Source organism: Pelobates fuscus, chromosome 8 (assembly GCF_036172605.1).
Source record: "Pelobates fuscus isolate aPelFus1 chromosome 8, aPelFus1.pri, whole genome shotgun sequence".
Classification (NCBI taxonomy): domain Eukaryota; kingdom Metazoa; phylum Chordata; class Amphibia; order Anura; family Pelobatidae; genus Pelobates; species Pelobates fuscus.
Window position 1 is genome coordinate 7,464,943 of NC_086324.1, and position 26,861 is coordinate 7,491,803.

Sequence of the window (26,861 nt, forward strand, 5' to 3'; positions counted from 1 at the left end):
CTATTTATGATTTCTATTAGACTCCTTGTCATGTTTTAACGTTTTCTCTGTGGATGTATTTAACTAATATGTGATGCCATCCATTATTTAGTTCAATTGGGGTTGGGGTTATTTAAGCACTTTGTCGTATTGTATCCCTTATGCATGATTAAGGCTCTGTTGAGCTGAAACGTTGCACTTTTCACTTTATGAGGTGGTGTATCCAGAAATAAACTTACCTTCTCGATCCTGGAGTGTTGCCTGTGTTCTTCTACTTCTGTCCACTGGTGGATTCAGCCTTGTCCACCTTCTGCACATAGCACCTCCACGACAGAAGGCCGCAGCTTTCAGGAGGATTCTTGTTTCTGTCACTGTGTAAAGGGACTGTCAGGGAGGTAGACTAACTGTCGGGGTCTAGACTGTCTTTTGCAATTACCTCCATTCTACTCCATTCAATTACTACCATTCTCCTCAATCAGTGATGAATGCCGCACAGGCCTCGTGGAAGATTGTCTTATTGTAAAGATTACTGGAATTCTGTGTGATACACCAAGTATTACACATGTTAATGCTGCACCCCCACACTGAGCACCGCATGTGCCCGGGGATAATCTTTATTAATAGATACATGGTATGACAAGGCTGTTCATACTGTAAGACATTATAATATGCTGTACTCTATTACCCAATATACCGTCTATTATACCATGGTATGGTAGCAGGTACTAGGGTTTTCTGTGTGTGCGCTGTGTTGCCAGTTACCGAATCAGTGCAGGGGATTGTCTATTGTTTTAATTCTATATCTGGCACACCGTTCATTGGCGATAATGTTCTTTCATTGGGTCATTTGAAAATGATGAGGTCACTTCTTGTATATGGACATAACATTACATCACTCATCGATTCGCTGGCGACAGGCCACAGGTAGAACCTGTTAGAAATTCCGCCTTTTGTCACATTTTGCCAAACATGGGATTATGTTGCTTTTAAAATCCACTAATTTCAATGAAATTCTCTTGCAGGACCTGTTGATTTCACTCTCACATCGATTTCACTCATTTACAAATTTTGCAGCAATGTGTAATGTCAGTCAGCAGCTGCAGAATTGTGTATAAAAGTGACGTTAATTAATGTGATGAAAATTAGATTTTCCATTTTGTAACCCAGTGGGAAGATCCCGCCTTCAGTAAGCAATGACAATGTTGGCCAAGGATGAATGCATTACTTGAAATATATATATTATTATTATTGCCATTTATATAGAAGAAAACTTACAGGAACAATAAGTTGAAGAGGACCCTGCTCAAACGAGCTTACAGACTATAGGAGGTGGGGTATTAGAAACATTAGGACATGAAATATCAACCAAATAAGGTGGGAGTGAAGCAGGGCTGGAGGAGAGAGCAAAGCACTGTCCCATAGGAGAGAGCAAGAGACAGGTATGTGAGGTAGAGATTACTCTGGGAGGCCATAAGCTTTCCTAAAGAGATGGGTTTTAAGGCCCTTCTTAAATGATCGAAGACTAGGGGAGAGTCTGATGGCAGTAGGCAGGCTATTCCATAGGAAAGGTCCTGCAAGCGCGAGTTGGCCGTACGGGTGCGAGCAGCGGTCAGGAGGTGGTCACGGGCAGAGCGGAGGCTACGAGGAGGGGCATACCTATGGATCAGTGAAGAGATATAAGAGGGGCTAGAATTGTTCAGTGCTTTAAATGTATGGGTTGGCACTTTGAATTGAATCCTATAGGATACAGGGAGCCAATGTAAGGACTGGCAGAGGGGTGAGGTGTGAGAGGACCGACTAGAGAGGAAAATCAGTCTATATATATATCCATATACAAAATTACATAAATAATTTCATAAATATACACGTAGACTTCAAATATATAAATATGCATATATATTTAAATTCTATGTGTGCATTTATGTAATATTTTGACATAATTTTTTTTTTTTTTTTAAATTCTTTATTTTATTTGTGCATGGAGAAAACACATATAACATGTCGTGCCACAACAGCTTGAGCATGTAAAATCAAACAACGATTTGCGTTAATTAGGCATTGGTTAAAACTGCACATTTTTAAAGTTATGATCGCTTGACACACGTATTTATACAAGCTTACTATAAGTAGAATGAACGTAGACGATTTCTAACTGCGTTGCCTCAGGTTATTGTATATTGGTAAATGGCTAAGCACACATGGCAGCTGAGAAGGCTAAGCAGTATGTCAAAATAAAGGTGATAATCTGACGTTAAAAGTTATATTAAGTCGCGTGCATGATGATTATAAGCTATTGCGTCAAAATTAATAGCACCAATATTAAGCTTGCAGCATAAACAGGTTTAATTAACTGTGCGGCTATAGTGCTATATAAAAAGTAGTGTAACTGTGGCTAGGACATAGATTAGTACAGGGCAGCAATAAATTAGTGGGTGCTAGGTGAGATGTCTACTGAGTCACCCATGGCTGCGTTTAAATGTTAGTCAGGCCTCCGGTATCATAGAAACAAGCAGTAATTAAAACAACAACAAAAGAAAACAAAACATTATGTCAGAGGTTCATGTGGGTTCATTTTGGGCATATGAGGCTGGGTAACAACGATTACTATGCCTGGCATAATGTCCAAGTCTCTGTAGGATCAGCCGATGCCGTGTTGGGGCTGAGTGTGTGCCCCCTGTGATGGTCGGTACATTTGGCTCGGTCTCTCCGGTGTGTGGGAGCCTGGCGTCCCTGTGTCGTTTAGGTGTGCGTTGGTCGGTGAGTCGACACTCCGGTGTGCAGCTGTGCTGAGAAAGGGTAGATGCGAGCCCGGCTGGACGATGACTCTTGGAGCTTGTGAGTCGCTTGTGTGAGAGGCCGTCTTAGCAGCTTTGTGCTCTTGGGTGCGGGGTTCAGCATGTTCGTCCATGCGGTATTGCGCCGTTTTGCAGGTTGCAGATGTCACTGGGCGAGGAGTGGGTCTGACAAGAAGGGTGGCCCCCCTCCGGTGCACGTTCAAGCGCGAGCCGGCGCCCGGGAGGTTTATTAATTTCTTCTGCTGTGTAAGTGCTTGGTGTAGCCACCGCCGGGCGGCCGCCCTGGGAGCCGTTGGCGGGTGTCTGCTTAGTTGGTGGCGGGTCGTAGGGCGTATCCACACCGCTGCTTGTTTCAATATCTGCTTAAAGATCTGGCCTTTATTATGGAGTGCTGACCAGAGGCTTGCGCCAAGCCGGTCAAAGAACTCCAGAGTGTGTAAAGGTGGTGTGATGCGGGTTCTCCCCTTCGCGGGCCGCGTCCGAGCCGCCATCTTAGTTGGGCCCCTGCATTGTTGCCTGTCCTTCGATTTAGTTGCTAGGTTGGGGGTGACCGTCCCCAGCGAGGACCGGGATAACCCCCGCCGGTCCATGGAGGGGGGTAGCAGGGCTGTGTGTGTGTCTCGTACGGAAGCGGGTCCCTTGCCGGGTGATCGGCCGCCTCGCCCATGCTGCAGGCTCCGCTCCGTTTTAGGCCGCATGGCCGGTTCCGGCTCCACCAGTGTGGACCGGTGCCGGACTGGTATCGCTGTGATCCCTGTGAGGTACTGCATCCTGTTCCAAGCACCTTAAGTTGCTGGCACCTGTGGTTCGGACAGGGTTAATGAATTTGTGTCTGCTGGTGCTGGAGGTTTCAGGATGCACGTCCGGCCATCTTGGCTGTCAGGCCCCCATATTTTTACATAATTAAGTAATTTTTTATTGATTGCAATTTGAGGGACCTGCCTGACAACCCAGGCCGAAAGTCCAGAGAATTTAATTTGCTAGCACTGTATTTAACCCTTTAAGTTTCTATGACACCCTAAAACCTGTACATGGGGGGTACTGTTTTACTCGGGAGACTTCGCTGTACACAAATATTAGTGATTCAAAACAGTAAAACATATCACAGTGATGATATTGTCAGTGAAAGTGACTTTTTTTTTAATTTTTCACACACAAACAGCACTTTCTCTGATGATATCATTGTTGTAATACATTTTGCTGTTTTGAAACACTAATATTTGTGTTCAGCAAAGTCTCCCGAGTATAACAGTACCCCACATGTACAGGTTTTATAGTGTTCTTGAATGTTACAGGGTCAAATATTTTTACATTGAAAATTGCCAGGTTGGTTATGTTGCCTTTGAGAGCATATGGTAGCCCAGGAATGAGAATTACCGCCATGATAGCATACCATTTGCAAAAGAAGACAACCCCAGGTATTGCAAATGGGGTATATCCAGATTTTTTTACTAGCCACTTAGTCACAAACACTGGTCAAAATTAGCATTCAATTTCGTTTTTTACTTTTTTCACGCACAAACAAATATGAATGCTAACTTTGGCCAGTGTTTGTGACTAAGTGGCTACTAAAAAAGACTGGACATACCCCATATTGAATACCCTGGATTGTCTAATTTAAAAAAAATATGTACATGTGGGGTGTTATTCAGAGATTTATGACAGATAATAGTGTTACAATGTCACTATTGATACATTTCAAAAATGTATATTTTAAAACCGCAATTTCCTATTTGTACTTATAGATAACTTGCCAAAAAAGCAAAAACGCATGTAAACACTGGGTGTTTTTAAACTCAGGACATTTTGAATCTATTTAGCAGTTTTTTTCATTAGCTTCGTAGGTAAGTAAAATATTTTTCCAGCAAAAGTAAAAAAACATTTATTTTTTTGTTTTTCACCTTATTTTATTATTTTTAAAGTAAATTATATGACTTGATAGAACTAATGCTATGTAAAGAAAGTCTTTTTTTTATCCTGGGGGAAAAAAAAATATAACTTGTATGGGAACAGTAAATGAGAGAGAGGAATATTACAGCTAAACACAAACACCACAAAAGTGTTAAGAGCCCTGGTCCTTAACCCCTTCAGGACGGAGTCAATAGTACACGTTCTGATCAAAACAAAACGTAAACAAAAACTGGAATTTGCGCTATATGTCTGTTCACCCGTAGTTCCCCTCTTTCATATTAAATGCACCCACACTTATTATATATCATTTTGTTCAGGAGAAACAGGGCTTTCATTTCATATAAAATATTTGTATTTGAAACAATTTATTATGAATAAAATTAAAAAAAACTGTGAGAAATTTGATTTTTTTTTTTAAATTTGTAGTTCCGCCTCACATTTTAGCTGTAAATGTCATAATACTGTTAGGTTTTACTGCAACAAAATGCACATATTTGTAATCAGCGATGTCTCACGAGTACAACAGTACCCCCCATTAACAGGTTTTATGGTGTTTTGGAAAGTTACAGGGTCAAATATAGAACGTTCCATTTTCAAATTGAAATTTGCCAGATTAGTAATGTTACCTTTGAGACGGTGTGGTAGCCCAGGAATGAGAATTACCCCCATAATGGCATACCATTTGAAAAAGTAGACAACCCAAGGTATTGAACGTGGGGTATGTTTAGTTTTTTTTAGTAGCCACTTAGTCACAAACACTGGCCAAAGTTAGCGTTCATATTTGTTTTTGTGTGAAAAAAGCAAAAAACTAATATTTGGCCAGTGTTTGTGACTAAGTGGCTACTAAAAATGACTGGACATACCCCATTTGCAATACCTTGGGTTGTCTACTTTTGCAAATGGTATGCCATCATGGGGGTAATTCTTATTCCTGGGCTACCATACAGTCTCAAAGGCAACATAACTAATCTGGCAAATTTCAATGTCAAAAAAATGAAATGCAAGCCTTATATGTGACTCTCTAACTTTCCAAAACACCATAAAACCTGTACATGTGGGGTACTGTTATTCTCGGGAGATTTCACTAAACACAAATATTAGTGTTTTAAAACAGTAAAACATATTACAACAATAATATAGTCCATAAAAGTGCCGTTTGTTTGTAAAAAATGCAAAAAACGTCACTTTTACTTAAAATATCATCGTTGTAATACAATTTACCAGTTTTAAACACTAATATTTGAGTTCAGCGAAGTCTCCCGAGTAAAACAGTACCCCCTATGTACAGGTTTTATGGTGTCTTGGAGAGTTACAGGGTCTAATATAGTGCATGCGAATTAAATTCTCTGCACTTTCTCCCTGTGTTGTCAGGCATGTCAATCAAATTTTAATTAATCAAATGACATAATTATGTTAAAAAATTACTTAAATATACACGTAGAATTTTAATATATATGCATTTATAGGTATATAAATTCTACGTGTATACTAATGTAATCTTTTATGTAATTATATGTATTTATCTCTCTATATATATTTGCGGTTATTTGTATTTTATATATAGATAGATATATATAGAATGTCATTCTAAGTGTATTCTGTTTCCAATATATATATATTAATAACAAAATACAGTTAGAATGAAATTACATATGAATATATAATTTATTTTATATTTTGTTTCAATATTTTATTTATTTATTTAATTATTTTATTTATTTATTATTGTAATTATGCGTATATATATATATAATATATATATGTAGATCTATTATATATATAATATATATACATATTATATATATGTAACGTCATTCTAAGTGTATTTTAATATTAATATATATACTAATATTAATATTAAAATACATTACGTATGACGTTACATATATATAATATGTATATATATTATATATATAATATATATACATATTATATATATATAAAAAGGCATTTAATTTATTTTATAACATTTTTATATTTATTTTTTTACACTACCTACCAGCAGGGGGACTGTCTAATATTTTAAACAGTCCCCCTGCTGGCAGATCCATAGCCAGCTATAGGGGGCCATGTGATCGCTCTTTGAGAGCGATCACATGGCCCCCGGGGGCCTCATTTGCCGGAGGGGGGCTGCCTGGGCTCTCAGACAGCCCCCCAGAAGAGGATCGCGGCGGAGGTGAGTACACCTCTGCTCCTGGGGCTGCAAGCCGTTACGGCGTTCTATGCCGCCGCAACGGCTTTAAAGCCCTTTAAAGCCGCGACGGCATAGAACGCCGTAACGGCGTTAAGGGGTTAACGTACAACATGGCCAAAACAGGCCGGTCCTGAAGGGGTTAATTTTTTTTTTTTTATTGGAGATCTATTTATAAACACTTAATAAAAGCTGCAGATTGCTGTGTCTGCAGCCTTTGCAAACCCTCCCTTTCTAACCCTGCCCAGACTTCCTGTTGGAGATGTGTTGCACTGCGTGTGGCAAATGGTGGTCATACCAGATGCTGACTGGTTTCCAGAACTCCCGGTCCCCCCCGATTCCCCAATACAGTAAAACTGCCCATTTTAGAGTGGCCTTTTATTGTGGCCAGCCTAAGGCACACCTGTGCAATAATCATGCTGTCTAATCAGCATCTTGATATGCCACACCTGTGCAATAATCATGCTGTCTAATCAGCATCTTGATATGCCACACCTGTGAGGTGGATGGATTATCTCGGCAAAGGAGAAGTGCTCACTAACACAGATTTAGACAGATTTGTGAACAATATTTGAGAGAAATAGGCCTTTTGTGCACATAGAAAAAGTCTTAGATCTTTGAGTTCAGCTCGTGAAAAATGGGGGCAAAAACAAATGTGTTGTGTTTATAATTTTGTTCTGTGTGAAATGTTATATGCTGTGTGAGCTGTTACTCCAATCCTTTTTTATATATATACATTTTTTCCAGTTGTTTTGTGAGTATTTCGACTCATATCTCTATTGGGCATTATTCTTTAGGTCATCCCCATAACCGTAAAATACATTATAAATCTAACCTTTCGGATAATCAGTGTTCGACAAAGCTGTTGCTGCTCTCACTCCTTGCCTGACGTCACTGCAGCTGTTGTGAGGTCCAATAGCATTTGATTGGACTGTTTCACTGGCTCAGAGCACATACGCACACTTTGGGGCATTAGGGGGAGGGAGGGAATACAAAAAATAAGAATAAAAACGCTTCCCTTGCAGGCAACTAGCAGCGGGCGCTTGTGCACAAATGTGATTGTATCTCTGCATATGCAGTATTTGAAGCAGCCGCACTGCACATACAAACTCCGGACACCATGACTACTTTTAAAAGCAGCAGTAGTCATGGTGGTTGGAGTAACACTTTAATGAACTAGTTAGGTCCTGGTACACTTACCAATCAGAGCTGTCTTGGCATGGGATCAGTAAGCAATATAAAGTAAAACTGTCACTTCTCTGGAATTTACACCATTGAAAAAAATCCTGATGGCATAGTAAAGCTCTGATGTCTCGCAACTGTAAGAAATAAATGCTCCAATAAATATATAAACTGAAAACATTGGGACACAATAAATATAGCAATCTCCCACGGGGTACATAAAAAGCCACTGGAGAAAACAAAGATAATAACTTTCATTTCACTAGACTGCTGAGTGTGCAGTGTGTTACATTATACCGTATTCATTTATATCCACTTACTCCCCTGTAATCACATCATTATCCCACTTTCTCGACAGATAAGGGTCTCTGAGTCAACTAATTCACAGTTATTACATGATGGCAGGAATAGGATTCTATTCTGAACGTAGCTGCCAGACTCCAGCCGGCGCGTTTCACGGTTTAAACTTAAACATTTTCTATAATTATAATATGAATGACACCGGTAAGTTTCAGATGTTCCTGCAGATGGGAGCCTGACTTATCTTTATTACCTTATTTACCTGTAGAACCTGATGATAAAATTCTTGAATATCAGAATATTATGATGGTTTAATTCACCCTGTGATTGGACGGTTTCATTTAGCTTGTGATTGGATGGTTGTTTTATTCGGCCTATGATTGGACAGTTGTTTCATTTGACCTGTGATTGGACAGTTGTTTTGTTTGACCTGTGGTTGGACAGTTGTTTTGTTTGACCTGTGATTGGACAGTTGTTTTGTTTGACCTGTGATTGGACAGTTGTTTCGTTTGACCTGTGATTGGACAGTTGTTTCATTGGACCTGTGATTGGACAGTTGTTTTGTTTGACCTGTGATTGGACAGTTGTTTCGTTTGACCTGTGATCGGACAGTTGTTTCGTTTGACCTGTGATCGGACAGTTATAAATGTACTTTCTCTCTCTACAGAATCCTATTGTAATCGTATCTCACTATGTTGCTATAAAAGGTAAACAGTCTGTGTCCCTGGCTCCCTTCCCGTCAGTAACATTTCTAGAAGAGCTCAGGAATTAGTAGCCATATGGAGAAATGGTTCCTTACAATTCCAATGTATTACTGTGTACTATGAAAATACGGAGGTTAAACCGGTATGATCTAATTACCATTATTGCCATGTATAATGATCTGATCATTACAATACAGAACAAATTCCACTAACCCTTGTGGACACTGGAAATCCTGTGGATTGTAACACCCATCACTCTCTGCAATGGATTGCAGGTGTTCTCTTGTAACTAATGTATATGGTCTCCTAATCCCATTAAAATTTATAATTTAGAAGTAACGTTGTTCTGCACACATTATGGCGACACTCTCAATGATGCTCATCCTATTGAAATGCGTCATTGTGAATTAAATGCACTATACACTGTCTAAATCAGTCGTTCTTAACTCCTGGGTTAGTCTCAAAGTGGGGTTGCTACAATATTTCAGTGGGTCCCCAAATGTTGGATATTGTTCAGACCCCAGTCAACTGCAAGCAATAGTTACTAAGACATAAATGTGTTTATAGATGTAATAGATTGGGGGGAGTCTAAGGAAGGGGTACTGCAAGATTGATTTGTAATGTTTTTACATGACAGTTACAGAGTGGCTCACTCATGTTACATAGTTACATAGCTGAAAAGAGACTTGCGTCCATCAAGTTCAGCCTTCCTCACATATGTTTTTTGCTGTTGATCCAAAATTAAGGCAAAAAAAACCCAGCCTGAAGCGCTTCCAATTTTGCCACAAACTAGGAAAAAAATTCCTTCTTGACCCCAAAGTAGCAGTCAGATGTCTCCTTGGATCAAGCAGCTATTACCCCACTAATTATAAATTATATCCCTGTATATTATGTTTTTGCAAAAAATTATCTAATTGCAGTTTAAACATCTGTATGGACTCTGATAAAACCACCTCTTCAGGCAGAGAATTACATATCCTTATTGCTCTAACGTTAAAACAACCTTTTCTTTGCCTTAGATGAAATCTCCTTTCTTCCAGTCTAAATGTGTGACCTTGTGTCCTATGTATAGCCCTGTTTATGAATAGATTTCCAGATAATGGTTTGTATTGGCCCCGAATATATTTATATAATGTTATCATATCCCCTCTGAGGCGCCGCTTTTCCAAACTAAAGAGATTTAAAGAGTGGCTCACTCATGTAACAGTTAAATAATGTGTCACAGATATCATTGCAGAATCGAACACCAAGTGGTGATTGGACATTTGTTTTATTGAACCTGTGATTGGACAGTTGGTTTATTGGGCCTGTGATCGGACAGTTGGTTTATTTGGCCTTTGATTGGGCAGTTGGTTTATTGAGCCTGTGATTGGTCAGTTGGTTTATTGAACCTGTGATTGGACAGTTGGTTTATTTGGCCTGTGATTGGACAGTTGGTTTTTTTTGGCCTGTGATTGGACAGTTGGTTCATTCGGCCTTTGATTGGACAGTTGGTTTATTAAGCCTGTGATTTGGTCAGTTGGTTTATTGAACCTGTGATTGGACAGTTGGTTTATTTGGCCTGTGATTGGACAGTTGGTTTATTTCCCCTGTGATTGGACAGTTGGTTTATTTGGCCTGTGATTGGACAGTTGGTTTATTTGGCCTTTGATTGGACAGTTGGTTTATTAAGCCTGTGATTTGGTCAGTTGGTTTATTGAACCTGTGATTGGACAGTTGGTTTATTGAACCTGTGATTGGATAGTTTGTTTATTTGGTCTGTTATTGGACAGTTGGTTTATTTGGCCTTTGATTGGACAGTTGGTTTATTTGGCCTGTGATTGGACAGTTGGTGTATTGAACCTGTGATTGGACAGTTGGTTTATTTGGCCTGTGATTGGACAGTTGGTTTATTTTGCCTGTGATCAGACAGTTGGTTTATTGCACCTGTGATTGGACAGTTGGTTTATTTGGCCTTTAATTGGACAGTTGGTTTATTTGGCCTGTGATTTGGACAGTTGGTTTATTGAACCTGTGATTGGACAGTTGGTTTATTTGGCCTTTGATTGGACAGTTGGTTTACTTGGCCTTTGATTGGACAGTTGGTTTATTTGGCCTGTGATTGGACAGTTGGTTTATTTGGCCTGTGATTGGACAGTTGGTTTATTTGGTCTTTGATTGGACAGTTGGTTTATTGAACCTGTGATTGGACAGTTGGTTTATTTGGCCTTTGATTGGACAGTTGGTTTATTGAACCTGTGATTGGACAGTTGATTTATTGAACCTGTGATTGGACAGGTGGTTTATTGGGCCTGTGATTGGACAGTTGGTTTATTTGGCCTGTGATTGGACAGTTGGTTTATTTGGCCTTTGATTGGGCAGTTGGTTTATTGAGCCTGTGATTGGTCAGTTGGTTTATTGAACCTGTGATTGGACAGTTGGTTTATTTGGCCTGTGATTGGACAGTTGGATTATTTGGCCTGTGATTGGACAGTTGGTTTATTGGGCCTGTGATTGGACAGTTGGTTTATTGAACCTGTGATTGGACAGTTGGTTTATTTGGCCTGTGATTGGACAGTTGGTTTATTTGGCCTTTGATTGGACAGTTGGTTTATTTGGCCTGTGATTGGACAGTTGGCTTATTGAACCTGTGATTGGACAGTTGGTTTATTTGGCCTTTGATTTGACAGTTGGTTTATTGAACCTGTGATTGGACAGTTGCTTTTCTGAACCTGTGATTGGACAGTTGGTTTATTGAACCTGTGATTTGACAGTTGGTTTATTGAACCTGTGATTGGACAGTTGCTTTATTGAACCTGTGATTGGACAGTTGGTTTATTTGGTCTGTGATTGGACAGTTGGTTTATTTGGCCTGTGATTGGACAGTTGGTTTATTTGGCCTTTGATTGGACAGTTGGTTTATTTGGCCTGTGATTGGACAGTTGGTTTATTGAACCTGTGATTGGACAGTTGCTTTATTGAACCTGTGATTGGACATTATGGGAATTCACTTATATCACAGGTGACCTAGTTTTGACACAATGGGTCTTTGCACTTTCAATGAAGTTGTAAAACCATTTGCTTAAGTTTGTACAAAAATGTAAGTAAGTTAAAGCAAAAAAAAAATCTAAAATTTAGTAGAACGTAAGATTTATTCTAACTCAACTAGTTTGGCAAATTCAAAAAAACAAGTCCTGCGCTCAAACTCCCATTACTCCTGGGCGGCAGCAATGACCACAGTACACATCAGCCCCAATACATACAGTAAAAACCAAAGGAAAAAAAGTTACCTGCGCTCTTTCCACATCCCTATGTATTTTTAAACAAATGGAGGTTTTTTTTACTCCAATGGCCATGCGAGGATGAGCCCACCTGACACTTCAAGGCAGACATCTTAGGATCGGTCCTAACTCTAACCATTCACCTTGCTTCCTTGAGCTTCTGGCAAAAATATCTCCAATGAGACAGAAAGGGGTATTTTTTATATATACATCCCTACATGCTTATTAACCCTTAATAGGGAACACAGGGGATGGGCAGCAGAATTGTAACAAAGCAGTGAGATACAAAAAGTGAATACAAATTCAAAATACAAAAAAAAAAAAAAAGTTCTTACAAAAGTGAATACATATACAAAAAAACAAGTGCTCTATTAAGGGTTAATAAGCATGTAGGGGTGTATATAGAAAACACCCCTTTTTGTCTCATTAGAGATATCATTGCTAGAAGCTCAAGGAAGCAAGGCGAATGGTTAGAGTTAGGACCACCTGGGGGGGTCTGCCTTGACGTGGCAGGTGGGCATTTCCTCTCATGGCCATTGGAGGTAACTAAAAACCTCCATTTGTTTAAACATATATAGGGATTTGGGAAAGAGCACAGGTAACTTTTTTTCTTTTTCTTTAGTTTGGCAAATGATTTGCCAACTCATCCCAATATACTGTACAGATACAGTAAGGTGGAGGGATCTCAGTGTTCCCTATTGAGTGTTAAACAGGACTGGTCAATATATGCTGTAATAGACTGGTATACACTGTGTAGATGGGGGGCAGTAAGGTGGAGAGGTCTAAGTCTTTCCCTATGAGTGATAAACAGGACCGGTCAGTAAATGCTGTGATAGACTGGTATATACAGTGAGGGAAAAAAGTATTTGATCCCCTACTGATTTTGAACGTTTGTCCACTGACCAACAAATGATCAGTCTATAATTTTAATGGTAGGTGTATTGTAACAGCGAGAGACAAAAAAACAAAAATCCAGAAAAACACGTCAAAAAAGTTATAGATTGATTTGCATGTCAATGAGTGAAATAAGTATTTGATCCCCTATCAATCAGCAAGATTTCTGGCTCCCATGTGTTTTTATACAGGTAATGAGCTGATATTAGGAACACTCTCTTAAAGGGAGTGCTCCTAATCTCAGCTCGTTACCTGTATAAAAGACACCTGTCCACAGAAGCAATCAATCAGATTCCAAACTCTCCACCCTGGCGGTTCGTATTCTGATTGAGGTCACTTTTATTTAAAAATGTTCTAATTGATTTACCAAGACATTATATTTACAGGTCCACTTTTACCCTCACCGTATCTTTTACTCAATGCGCCCTGACTATCATTGAGCCAGGAGTCTGCATGCGCAATGTTTCATTTTGAGTTTAGCTAATTGATTGGGATTGTCTGTTACAAGGACACAAAGAACCTGCTTTAACCCATGTGGGACTTGTCCAGTGACCATCCTCCTATAAAGACGGAGCTGCTCATCTGGAATATTTAGATTGTGATGAAAGCTGGTATCAGTGAAATGTCAGCCATTTACTGAAACGCGGAGTGTGAGTGATAGATTTTACAGGATGGGGAAATGAGCAGTTACAGTGATTTAATCCTGTGTCCCAGGAGGGAGCCCTCTCTGGAATGAAATATCATCATGTAGAGGTCCTTTTAACATCCATACCAGATATATAATGACATTACTAAACCTCGTATACAGGCAGCGCTGCACTCTGTCACAATGATGGAACGAATATTTCGTATAACGCAACAGCCATTCAGAATGCAAAGCCACTGACTTAAAGGGGCTTATTCACTAAACTGCCAACTGTGGGGAACGGGCTAGGAATTTGCCAACTGTGGTAATTGAACATGCCACTGTTACTTTGTTCCAGCTGTTAGCCCTTGGATGCCGTTTTTTAATATATGCTGCTGTGTAAATTGTACAACATGTCACAATAATATAAGTCGAGAAGTTATTTCCTTTTTGTGTCCTGTTAAGGAATCTGCGCTTATGTTTTTGCACGTAGATTCTCAAGCTTCCAGTACCGAGTGTGGGATGTGTCCGTATGTGGCGACGTCGGTACATACAGTATATTAGTGTTCAGGCTGCTAACTGGCACACATGTATAGCTGGGTCCCCTAACTGCTTTCGGACAGAGTAAAACTTCACGGGGAGAAAGGTTTTCACACATTTATAATTATACTATTATAATTTATAATAGCTATCCCTCCCTGTGCTATGCACAAATCAACTTCGTGTGTGACCATTTGTGTGAGCGGCGGGGCCATGCACAGATCGCTGTGTTCAGTCTGAGGGGGCGAGGTCATGCACAGATCGCTGTGTTCAGTCTGAGGGGGCAGGACCATGCACAGATCGCTGTGTTCAGTCTGAGGGGGCGGGGCCATGCACAGATCGCTGTGTTCAGTCTGAGGGGGCGAGGTCATGCACAGATCGCTGTGTTTAGTCTGAGGGGGCGAGGTCATGCACAGATTGCTGTGTTCAGTCTGAGGGGGCGGAGCCATGCACAGATTGCTGTGTTCAGTCTGAGGGGGTGGGGCCATGCACAGATCGCTGTGTTCAGTCTGAGGGGGCGGGACCATGCACAGATTGCTGTGTTCAGTCTGAGGGGGCGGAGCCATGCACAGATTGCTGTGTTCAGTCTGAGGGGGCGGGGCCATGCACAGATCACTGTGTTCAGTCTGAGGGGGCGGGGCCATGCACAGATCGCTGTGTTTAGTCTGAGGGGGCGGGGCCATGCACAGATCACTGTGTTCAGTCTGAGGGGGCGGGGCCATGCACAGATTGCTGTGTTCAGTCTGAGGGGGCGGGGCCATGCACAGATCGCTGTGTTTAGTCTGAGGGGGCCATGCACAGATCACTGTGTTCAGTCTGAGGGGGCGGGGCCATATACAGATAGCGGTGGAGAGGCGCTTGCTCCTCCTAATGGGAAATCTGGCCGTGTCAGAAGTAAATGCATAGAGGGGGAGTATTCTAATTTAGGACAGTCTAGATGAGGGCACTGCTCCGCCCCATATCCAGAGGGATCCCTCTAAATGAAGAGATGGCAGACCTCATATTTACACGTTGTCTTGAGCAACGTCCGGTGATTTCCTCCCCACTGAGCGCCGCACAGTCTAATGGGTATTTATACATGTACAGAGTTATTCCAGAATTAAAACCATCAATGTTAGTTCAATAAATTAGGTTAGCATTGGTTATTATTTCGTAAGAAAGAAAATAAAAACACTTTGTATCTTCTCCTTCATGAAATCGGCAGCAACAATATAAACATATTTGAAATTTGAGGTTTAGGTAATATAACCTGACCAAAGCATTGAAACTGGGTCATAGCTAAACTAATGTCTCTTCTCATTCTCACACAGAACAGTATAATTAAACTTGTGGTCATAGGATGGATTGTATTATTGATAGAATAACCAGAGATTGCTATGTTGGTGCCAGCATTAATTATGGTGAGAAGCGCAGTCTTTTATTTTTATTATTCTTTTGTTTACACCATGTGACTAAATGTTCCAAACTTACAGTACCCACAAACCAGTTTGGTAGGTATGAGAAAACATAGATAAGAGGCAATGTTCTAAGTAAAGTGGTAGATAAATAGATGGACACGTGGATGGACGGACAGATACAAAGATAGACAGATAAAGAGTTCCTGGTATACAGATAATTTATATTTTCTTGATGAATACTTCTAAGTCAGTGTTCCCCAACCCAGTCCTCATGGATCACCAACAGTCCAGGTTTTGTCAGTATCTCCATTGGAATAAAACAGGGAAATACATAAATCCTGGACTGTTGGTGGTCCCTGAGGACTGGGTTGGGGAGCACTGATCTAAGTTACTTTTTCTAGCACAATATATGAATTTTGTTGAATGAATATTTAATTAATGTTATGGAGTATTCAATAAGGACTGGGACCACCCTTTTTGGAGTACTGTGATACAAAATGAAATGCCCTTATTTTATAAAGGATGAATAGGGCGCTACAGGAAAGAGAACGATCAATGTTTAGATATGGAGATTATAGAGGGTATTAATATAAAGTTAGTTTAGCTGTGTGTAGAAAGCTTGGTTCTAGAAGACGCTCACCGTTCCTCAGTGTAGGTTGTTCACGTCTGCTATTCGTGGTTATTCATTTTGATACATAAATGACAATAATTAGCATTTTTGTGACAGGTGTACCCACAGTCCTTATTAATTGTTCTGTGTTGCTTTGAAAACTCACATATTAAATCCATGGCTAATTGGCCATCAACTGGAGAAGACTCACCTTGGCAGCTGCATGTTATAATAACTGGGATGTACATCAGCTGGGTTTTCAGATTGGATATCTTAGGCTACAAATTCACTTTACATGCCACACAATTCACAGATTCTGCTTGCTTGCAATGTTCACGTGGCTGTACTCACTACTGATCTAACGAGTGAGTATTTATTTACAATATTTTGCCAAACTGACAAGAATCCCTCCTTTAATAGTGTTAACCTATGGTAATAGACTGTTTGATCACACTGTCCCGTGGAGTATTCTAGCATCCAGCGAGACACGCATTCATCTGAAAGTGATGTCTCCAATCAAATGGCAGAAGGACCCAACCTGTCAACAATACATCCATTGAGATCTAAATGGCAGCTCAAATAAAAAAATACTCTGCAATTTGCTGTTCCAGCTGATTGGCCGCTAAAGGTCATCCTTATTATAAATGCCAGGAGTCTATGGAGAGCGGGTAGCATTGTGTGACCTCGCTGCTGAATGACAGATGCCCAGCCGGGAATTTGAGGCTGCTGTCCCCCGTTACAGAGCCTTTAATTAGAGGCATCGCCACCAGCCGATTAACTCATTAGAAAATGTTACATCCACAGAGTGTGATACATTCTGGTGTTTGGCACCGAGTGCCAGGGCTGAGGATAGGCTAATGCCTGCGGTCATACCCTCTGTTCATCTGGCAGCAATAATATTTGGGAAAGCATGATCCTGTTTGTGTAATATTGTTTGCACCCACTAAATATTGGGCAGGGTGTTACCTCCTTACACCATGTTGCTAAATTACAGGCTAGAACAATGAATAAATACGGCTCCACGTGGGTACACAGCCGAAGCTCTGGATAGAAGGTAGATTCTAGACAGGCAGCCATTGTTTCTGGCAGTAATAAAATCTCTGAATTAAGTGATGCATTTGTTTATGAATCAGCCTGAACAAACTGGAAACGTTAAAGGATAGAAGCCTTTGCAGGGACAATGACACTCGAAGGTGTGTAACAATTGCACCCTTTACTGATCAGATCCGGAGATAACAGAATACATTAAAAACACTTTTAACCTGATCTGTGCAATATGTCGTAATTCCAACTTCATTATTTCAGCCGACGTTAATCAAGACAGGGAGCTAGCTGTATAATTCATTTTATTATGAGGCAGTTAATTAAAGATATACCCATACGGAAGGCAAACGCGTGTGGACAACCTTCCTCATTAGCCTTGCTTTCAGAGAATCAATAAATACATAGGATGATACTGGAATGGCTGCTCGGACTGTCTGTCCTCAAATTGCAATAAACAAACGTTTCCTCCCTCAGAAGCAAGAATGGTCTGCGTCAAAGTGACCACAAAACGAATCAATTACAAATGGATCTCTTGGGATGAACAAATAAAGCAGAAATTCATTGCAGACTGTGGAGAAATAAATCCCACGTTGTTTCTGAACAAGACTCAATTTACAGGATTATTCCCTAAACTCGTCAATTCACAATCGGATCCACATGTTCTGTTTAACAGAGAGTTATCAGGCCAGTATTTAATGATTCCTTATGTTTCTGGAGCTAATCATTATTTGGAGGTGTATACCCTGAATTCAGAATTTTAGAAGGGGAATATAAAACAGCAAATCATAGACAAAGAGAGTTGGCAAAACCAAACCGTGAAGAAGATGCTGACCAAATGAGCTTACAATCTAGTTTTCGGCCGTTATGTATGAGGGTGGTTAGTTTGAATCCTGACTGCAAGTTGTTAATTGATCTCACATGTCAGATAATGTCTTCTTGATAACTCAGCAGCAGCATTTTCAATATGTTAAGATAATCATTGTTTTTACAAACGTTATTTTTGGGCAAAGTAACCCTTCCTATCCTGGTCCACCTCTTTGTTTGCAGGTTGTACATCTGATGGTTACCCGTTCTAACTTTATCTTTAATGTTCCCTACAGAGGCATAACTAGAAACCACGGGGCCCCGGTGTGAAAATTGCCCTGGGCCCCCCCATATGTTCCCCCCCCCCACACACACACACACATGCAGACATACAGATACACATGCAGACACACACATACACATACACACTGAGACCCATACATACAGACACACATACACAGTCACACACATGCACTAACAGATACACTCATATACACACACACACACACAAACTCAGACTCATTCAGACACATACACTCACAGACACACACACATTCAGACACACACACACACTCACACTCTCAGACACACACACACACACACACACACACATTATTCATATTTTTTAAATTGAAAAATGTCCACCCACCCTCCCTACCTGGAGTGCTGGTGTGGCTCTGTCCTTGGTGTCCAGTGGGGCTTCAGTGAGGTGGGTGGCTGTGTTCTCCCTGCTCTGCTCCATCGTGCCGCACGGGTTGTCTACTGATCCCGGAAGCCAGAATATGACGTCATATTGTGGCTCCCAGTATTAGCAAACGGCGTGCGAGGGAGCAGAGCAAGGAGAACACAGCTCCCTTGCCGCCTCTGCCAGGAACACAGCCGCCCGCCGGGGACCAGTAGGCCACCTTTTGGGCCCCCCTAACACAGGAGGAACAAGGGGGGCGGCATCCCGGTCTGACAGGAAGTGCTCTCTTAGCCCCTGGTTCCCTATACTTTGTTTGCAGGCTGTACATCTGTTGGTTACCCCTACTAACTTTATCTTTAATGTCCACCTCTAAATAGCCAGAAAATATATAAGTAAAAATGAAATTGTTAAAACTCGCCTTGATCCAGTGCTGTGGCCAAGTTCTCCTCTTCTGCTTACATCGCTCCTTGCTTAAGAGGGATGGACACCAGGGAAGAGCGGGCTGTAGGGAGAACGTGGCCAGAATAGGGGAGGCAGCATGCTGCCATTGGCTGTCTGTCGCTGACAACAGACACCAAACATGCTCAGAATTGACATTAGCAAGACTAAAACTCCTGTTTCCGGCTGGGTAATGACGCCCCAATGATGCTGCCGGAGGCGGAGTTACAGGCCTGGTAAAAAAGGGGTTAAACTTTGTATGTGCAGCAATTCATAGTTAAACACTGCACAAACATGCTGGATAAATACCACAAATATCAAGATATTTGGCAACCATGGAAACAGTTTCTGAAAGGTATAATTCCACCATGAGGGACATATTAGTATACAGCCTACAGTGAACTGTCTATGCTCTTGTGTTAGTCACAGCTATGAGACCATGTAGATTTCATTTCACTCGGGGGAATATGAAGTTATGGAGTTTGATACTTAATTGAAATTCTATGTTTAATGTTTAATTTGCAAAACTGAGCTGAACATTGTCCCGGACATGTAACTACATTTGATATATACCATGCGAATTTGTGAATTACCTGATTTGCCACACTGTTATGCAATGCATATTTACTGCTCATGAAACAGAAAATGAGAAAAAAAAAATATATAAAAAAAAAAAAACACTGCACAAACAGGCTCCAAACACCATAACCACTTTATATCACTGAAGTCGTCATGGTGGTTGGAGTAACCCTTTTTACAGTCACTTATTTCCAAAGTAACTCTCTCTTTTGGAAATCCAGCCTCAGCATGATACCTCAAACCCTGTACTCCATTCTCCATAGTTTGGGCATGTATAAAGGTGAATGACACCTGTCTCTGTGTTTATATCCCAGCTTGGGAATGTAGTACTCAAATTATACCAAGTTTTGTTTTATCTCTTTTTTCATGTAATCATTGAAATCATAAGAAATAGTTCATTTTTTTCCCTTTAATGTAAGACCGCCAGTCCGTCGGATTGGTGGATATGTATTTTCTCTGTGACTGTGTGAGTTGGAAGGGACATTTGGTGCTGTGAATGAGGTGGGCGCGAATTGGTTTTATCCTGGTTTCTCAGCGTACGATATGATTGCTCCCTGCGGGCAGTTCAGTAGAAGAGATGATAATATTGGACATGGCTCATTCAATTAGTAGTGATGTGAGGATTGTCTGTTTAATTCCATGGTCAGAATTTTCCACAGAAAATATTAACCTTTTCAATGTCAGAAGAAACCTATTGAATTGAAAAGATTTTTGTTATTTTTTTGGTTATAAATGTGGTCGTTTCCAAACATTACCTACAAAGTAACCAGCTAAGAGTGTTTGGTATCTGCATTTAAATTTTCTGTAATAATTCAGTGCAAACACTGTGAATAAGCCCCTTGCCACCCATTAATGTTTAAACTTACTGAGTATACACAAAATGCTCAGAATGGGCATATTCTCAGACCGGCTGAATGGGCAGATTCTCTGACTACCCGGCTGAATGGGCAGATTCTCAGACCGGCTGAATGGGCAGATTCTCTGACTACCCGGCTGAATGGGCAGATTCTCTGACTACCCGGCTGAATGGGCAGATTCTGACTACCCGGCTGAATGGGCAGATTCTCTGACTACCCGGCTGAATGGGCAGATTCTCTGAGTGATTCAGCTGATATTCAACCAATGGGAAACCATACCTGAATTGAAGAATATAACGTTCAGCCTGAGCATGAAACCCACTGACCGGTACAGTGAATAATATTGATTATATCATTACAATGTCAAGAGGCGGGCGATATTAGGCAGCAAGAGAACAGTCAGTTATTGAATTTCATGTGTTGGCAGCAGGAAAAATGTGCAAGTGAAAAGACTCAGGTCTGATTTTGGCAAGGGCCAAATAGTGATGGCTAGACGACTGGGTCAGAGCATCTCCAAAACGACAAGTTTATGTGGGGTGTTCCTGTATGCAGTGCTAGTACCTACCAGAAATGGTGCAAGGAAAAACAACCGGTATACCATTGTTCGGGCCATGGACTGCGTATGGGACTGCGTAGCTGCAGACCGGTCAGAGTGCCTATGATGACACACCACACATACAAACACAGGAATGATAATCATAATACACCACACATACAAACACAATGACACACCACACATACATAAAGTAACCTAACACCACACATATACACACAGGAATGATAATCATAAATACATACATACAGCCACACTACACATATAAACACAATGACACACCACACATACATACAGTAACACTTCACATACAAACACAGGAATGATATTCATAAATACATACATACAGTCACACTACACATACAAACACAGTGACACATCACCTGATGGAATACACCCAAGGTTATTAAAAAAGCTTACTGGTGTACTAGCAAAACCATTAACATATTTATTTAACCAATAATTGTTAACAGGAGTAGTCCCAGAAGATTGGAAGTTAGCTAATGTTGTGCCCATTCACAAGAAATGTAGTAGGGAGGAGTCGGGCAACTATAGGCCAGTAAGCCTTACTTCAGTAGTGGGGAAAGTAATGGAAACCATGTTAAAGGATAGGATTGTTGAACATTTAAAATCACATGGATTTCAAGATCAGAGACAACATGGGTTGACTTCAGGGAGATCATGCCAAACTAATCTTATTGATTTTTTTGATTGGGTAACTAAAATTATAGATCAGGGTGGTGCAGTAGACATTGCTTACCTAGATTTCAGTAAGGCTTTTGACACTGTTGCACATAGAAGGCTTATCAATAAACTGCAATCTTTGAGTTTGGATTCCAATATTGTTGAATGGGTAAGGCAGTGGCTGAGTGACAGGCAACAGAGGGTTGTAGTCAATGGAGTATATTCGAAGCTCGGGCTTGTCACCAGTGGGGTACCTCAGGGATCTGTACTTGGACCCATTCTCTTTAATATTTTTATTAGTGATATTGCAGAAGGTCTTGATGGTAAGGTGTGTCTTTTTGCTGATGATACTAAGATATGTAACAGGGTTGATGTTCCAGAAGGGATAAGCCAAATGGCAAATGATTTAGGTAAACTAGAAAAATGGTCAGAGTTGTGGCAACTGACATTTAATGTGCAAGATAATGCATCTTGGACGTAAAAACCCAAGGGCAGAGTACAGAATATTTGATAGAGTCCTAACCTCAACATCTGAGGAAAGGGATTTAGGGGTGATTATTTCTGATGACTTGAAGGTAGGCAGAAAATGTAATAGAGCAGCAGGAAATGCTAGCAGAATGCTTGGTTGTATAGGGAGAGGTATTAGCAGTAGAAAGAGGGAAGTGCTCATGCCATTGTACAGAACACTGGTGAGACCTCACTTGGAGTATTGTACGCAGTACTGGACACCGTATCTTCAGAAGGATATTGATACTTTAGAGAGAGTTCAGAGAAGGACTACTAAACTGGTTCATGGATTGCAGGATAAACCTTACCTGGAAAGGTTAAAGGAACTTAACATGTATAGCTTGGAGGAAAGACGAGACAGGGGGGATATGATAGAAACATTTAAATACATAAAGGGAATCAACACAGTAAAGGAGATGATATTTAAAAGAAGAAATCTACAACAACAACAGGACATAGTCTTAAATTAGAGGGACAAAGGTTTAAAAATATAAGGACGTTTTACTTTACTGAGAGGGTAGTGGATGCATGGAATAACCTTACAGCTGAAGTGGTAGAGGTTAACACAGTAAAGAAGTTAAGCATGCGTGGGATAGGCATAAGGCTATCCTAACTATAAGATAAGGCAAGGGACTAATGAAAGTATTTAGAAAATTGGGCAGACTACATGGGCCGAATGGTTCTTATCTGCCGTCACATTCTATGTTTCTATGGTACATACAGTCACACTACACATATAAACACAGTGACACACCATACATACAGTAACACCACACATATAAACACAGTGACACACCATACATACATACATACATACATACAGTAACACCACACATATAAACACAGTGACACACCATACATACATACATACATACAATCACACCACACATATAAACACGGTGACACACCATACATACATACAGTCACACTACACATCTAAACACTGTGACACATCATACATACATACAGTCACACCACACATATAAACACAGTGATACTTCATACATACATACATACAATCACACCACACATATAAACAAAGTGACATACCATACACACCACACATATAAACACAATGTACACCATACACAGCATTCTATCACCCGTCTGAGTGTAAAAATGAAACCGCCTTGTGTCAGTTAAAATGATTACTCCAAATACCATGATCACCTCAGTGATGTGATGTAGTTATGGTGCCTGGGGTCTGTATGTGCAGCATTTCACTTTGAAATGCTACACACACGGAGTGTAACCCTTGTGCTGCTGGAGGTGCATTGGGTGTCATTAGCCAGCACAGGATTAGAGTAGAGTAAGAGAAGCCATAGTACTTTATATCCTATGGTTAGAAAACAGAAAGAGAAGAGTAGAGCACATTGCAATGTCCTTCCTGATTTATAGGTAAGTCATTGTACATGCTGGGTTTCCCAGTTTAATTCAGAGTAAATTTCAGGATTTATTAACAGAAGTCCACAATGGCCTATATGTGTCCGGTTTCATAAATATGACAAAATTATATGTGTCCCTGTAACATGGTTGATCTGGTGACCCTGAACATGATGGGTCAAATAAACGTTGACACGCAAGATTTTACAGTATTACTCTTGCTAATACAGCCACACTGTCCTTATTTAATCATTATTGGTGAACTACATTACGTGATTTCTCGTATGAAGAAATCACACTATTAATAGGCATCATGTAAATACCTATTAAATGGTATCATACCGGTACGCCGGTAACAGGCACCTAGATAGCCTTAATCCTCCTTCCCTACCCACCTCGTCCCATTATGTGTGTGACATCAGCTATAAGTATTTTTGCGCTCCACTTTTCCAATACTTTCAGTGCTCGTTGCGTTGTGTCATTTTTTAAATCCACCTCATGACTAAGGTAATGTGTAGGTAATGTGTATAGAATATCCGTGTCACACACCTCATTGAGATGAGGCGGGAAGTGAAGAAGGAGCGAGGCTATCTAGGCGCCCGTTAAGGAACTTGGGGATGGGCTGCAATACTTACCTTGCCTGGACGTTGGAAACCCATGCTATGCCATTGGGTCAGACCATCCAATTTAAATACACCTGTGATCTGCAGAGAACAAGGGTTATCGCTAAAAAAAGCCTTTATGGTTTAAAAAAGCAAAGCCTGAAGCAATCGCTTTAAAACCCAGAGCATATTTTTTGCTGATTGCTCACTTTGCTCCAAAACTGCATTTAATACTTAACCCCAGTGATCGTTAGCTACTGTAGGAAGGGTAGTGGTATTATAGGGTTAAATGCTTTGTCATTTAGGAAACCAGGACTGATGGTGCTGTATCGTACTGTGCATACTAACTAACGCCCAGTGTCTTTTCTTTTTTCAAGGCTTTATCTCCAGAGAGGAGTCATTCCGTGGCATCCTTATAAACTGCTCACTGGAAGCCATTGTGAGTAATCACTGCACATTTGGCTTCTTTAGATGGTATGGACACACGGCATCACCAAGACAGCTACTCAGGGTCCCTCTGTCTCCTCCAACATCCGTGTACAAAGTTCCCATGTTCATCTGCTATGACATACATCCATGAGGATGAAACACGCCATTCCAGAGTCATTTCAAACTCCCAGACTAATCAGCCGTGCACAAAATACAAGGAATTGTCATTCGGCAGCATGTATCCATTAAAGAGTATAGAGGCTCATGCTGTGATTAGGGAATTCTATCCACTTCAGACTTGTCGTGCAGGTGTCACCACGTCCGTCCATAATGACACCACCAGGCTGTATCGAAGCTTGGAAAACCTGCACTGGGCTGCAATTTCAGAATCCAGTGTTTATGCTCAGTACAGGAGCGTGGGAAGTGATTTTAATCTGCATTGCAGGAGCACCAGACACATGTCAGAAGATTCTGCTGAGAAAGGGTCTCTCCATAGTCTGACAGACATCTGTGGACATTCCACCGAGAGATTAGCTGGCTTTAGAGACCTTTCGGTACCCCCCATTGCCAAAGTGCACCAGTGGCTCTTTCCTGGAGCAGAGGACAAGGTCACCCAAGGTGATACCAAAAGAGAACTGAAGGAGAAGCTTAGAATACATAGCTCCAAGCTTGTGGAACCCATTCGACCTGTTCGCCCACAGACTTTCCAATCTACCTGCTTGGCCAACGTACCTACAGAAAGCAGGAGATGCCAGCACTGCAAGTGTAGTCTTCCATGCAGCACAGCACCTGCAGAGCATCATGCACATACTAACAGCACAAATACAAAGAGATGTGCAAGCACCTTATACCACAGAACCAGCCCAGAGCACATTAAACAAGAGGCCATACGAAGGCTGCAACTCCGCAGGCAAAACAGCTTCCCAAACCTTGCACTTACTCATGGAGATCAAGAGCAAAGGGGCATGGCTAAATCAAAAACCACAGAATCATTCAAAGAACAGAGGCCTGAGAGTAGTAGAGATTGGGAAACACAGCCAGCAAGGGCCACCAGGGATGTTAAAGGTAGATTATATATCCCAACATTTGAAGAATTTAAGAGGATGCGTGAGAAAGAGAAGGGTTTGTTGGGCAAAACTGATGTTTCCTTACAAAATATGGAATTATCTCCACGAGAGGTCCATTGCACAGAAGGAGATAGACAGTCTTGCATACCAGTAATGGTGGAAGTCCACACCCACAGACTGGGTAATGAAACAAGCGAGTTATCAGCAGAGAATCCTCGCCAGACCCACAGTGACCTGGTGGGTTCCTCCCAAGGCAAAGTACCTTTGAATGACAGTGTTATGTGTAGCATTGCACAGCATGGCTCATTAGAAAGCAGAGCTCACTCACCCTCATACCGGTGTGCTTTCTCAGCTCCCATTTGTTCCGGTCCTGTTTCAAAGTTCCCATTGCAGACGCTTACCATGCACATTGACAAAGAGCAGCTTGTTGAGTGTGAGCCACATGTGTCTGATACCAATAGTCCTAGTGGACTGCACGGCATTGCAGAGCAGGGTCAAACTTCTGAAGCCCATTCTTCTTGCTGTCCATCTCTGCTTTTAGAAGCCACAGATTTATCCAGCTATGGATCTAAGCTGCAGAAAATGAAGGATGGGCTCATAGGTTCAGCCTTGGATCTCATTAAGAAAAGGTAACGGTATTGCTTGCTCTAAGCAGTTTGTTCTTGAGACTCTAATGATATCATATGCAGGTTTTAGCTCTGCTAGATAACAGAGTCGTGGTCAGTGGCATCACTAGGATAGGAATACCATGTGTTCTTGGATACAAATCGCTTCTAGCTTAGGTTATTTACCATAGTCTGTGCTCGACAAATCCCAGACGCCAGGTCCCCATGACTTCCCG

General features: G+C 41.0%; 1 protein-coding gene across 3 annotated transcripts in view; it reads left to right on the forward strand.

Moving 5' to 3' along the window:
• LOC134571116 (uncharacterized) overlaps positions 1–26,861 on the forward strand; it is an 87,070-nt gene that overhangs the window by 16,844 nt on the left and 43,365 nt on the right. For 2 of the 3 annotated variants that reach the window (XM_063429196.1, XM_063429197.1), the window contains exon 3: positions 24,902–26,649. In XM_063429196.1, the coding sequence (XP_063285266.1) occupies positions 25,001–26,649 (1,649 nt within the window). In that variant the 5' untranslated portion in view covers positions 24,902–25,000. Of the gene's footprint in view, positions 1–24,797; positions 26,650–26,861 lie in introns of those variants that run through there. The other variant, XM_063429199.1, reaches the window with a different exon arrangement.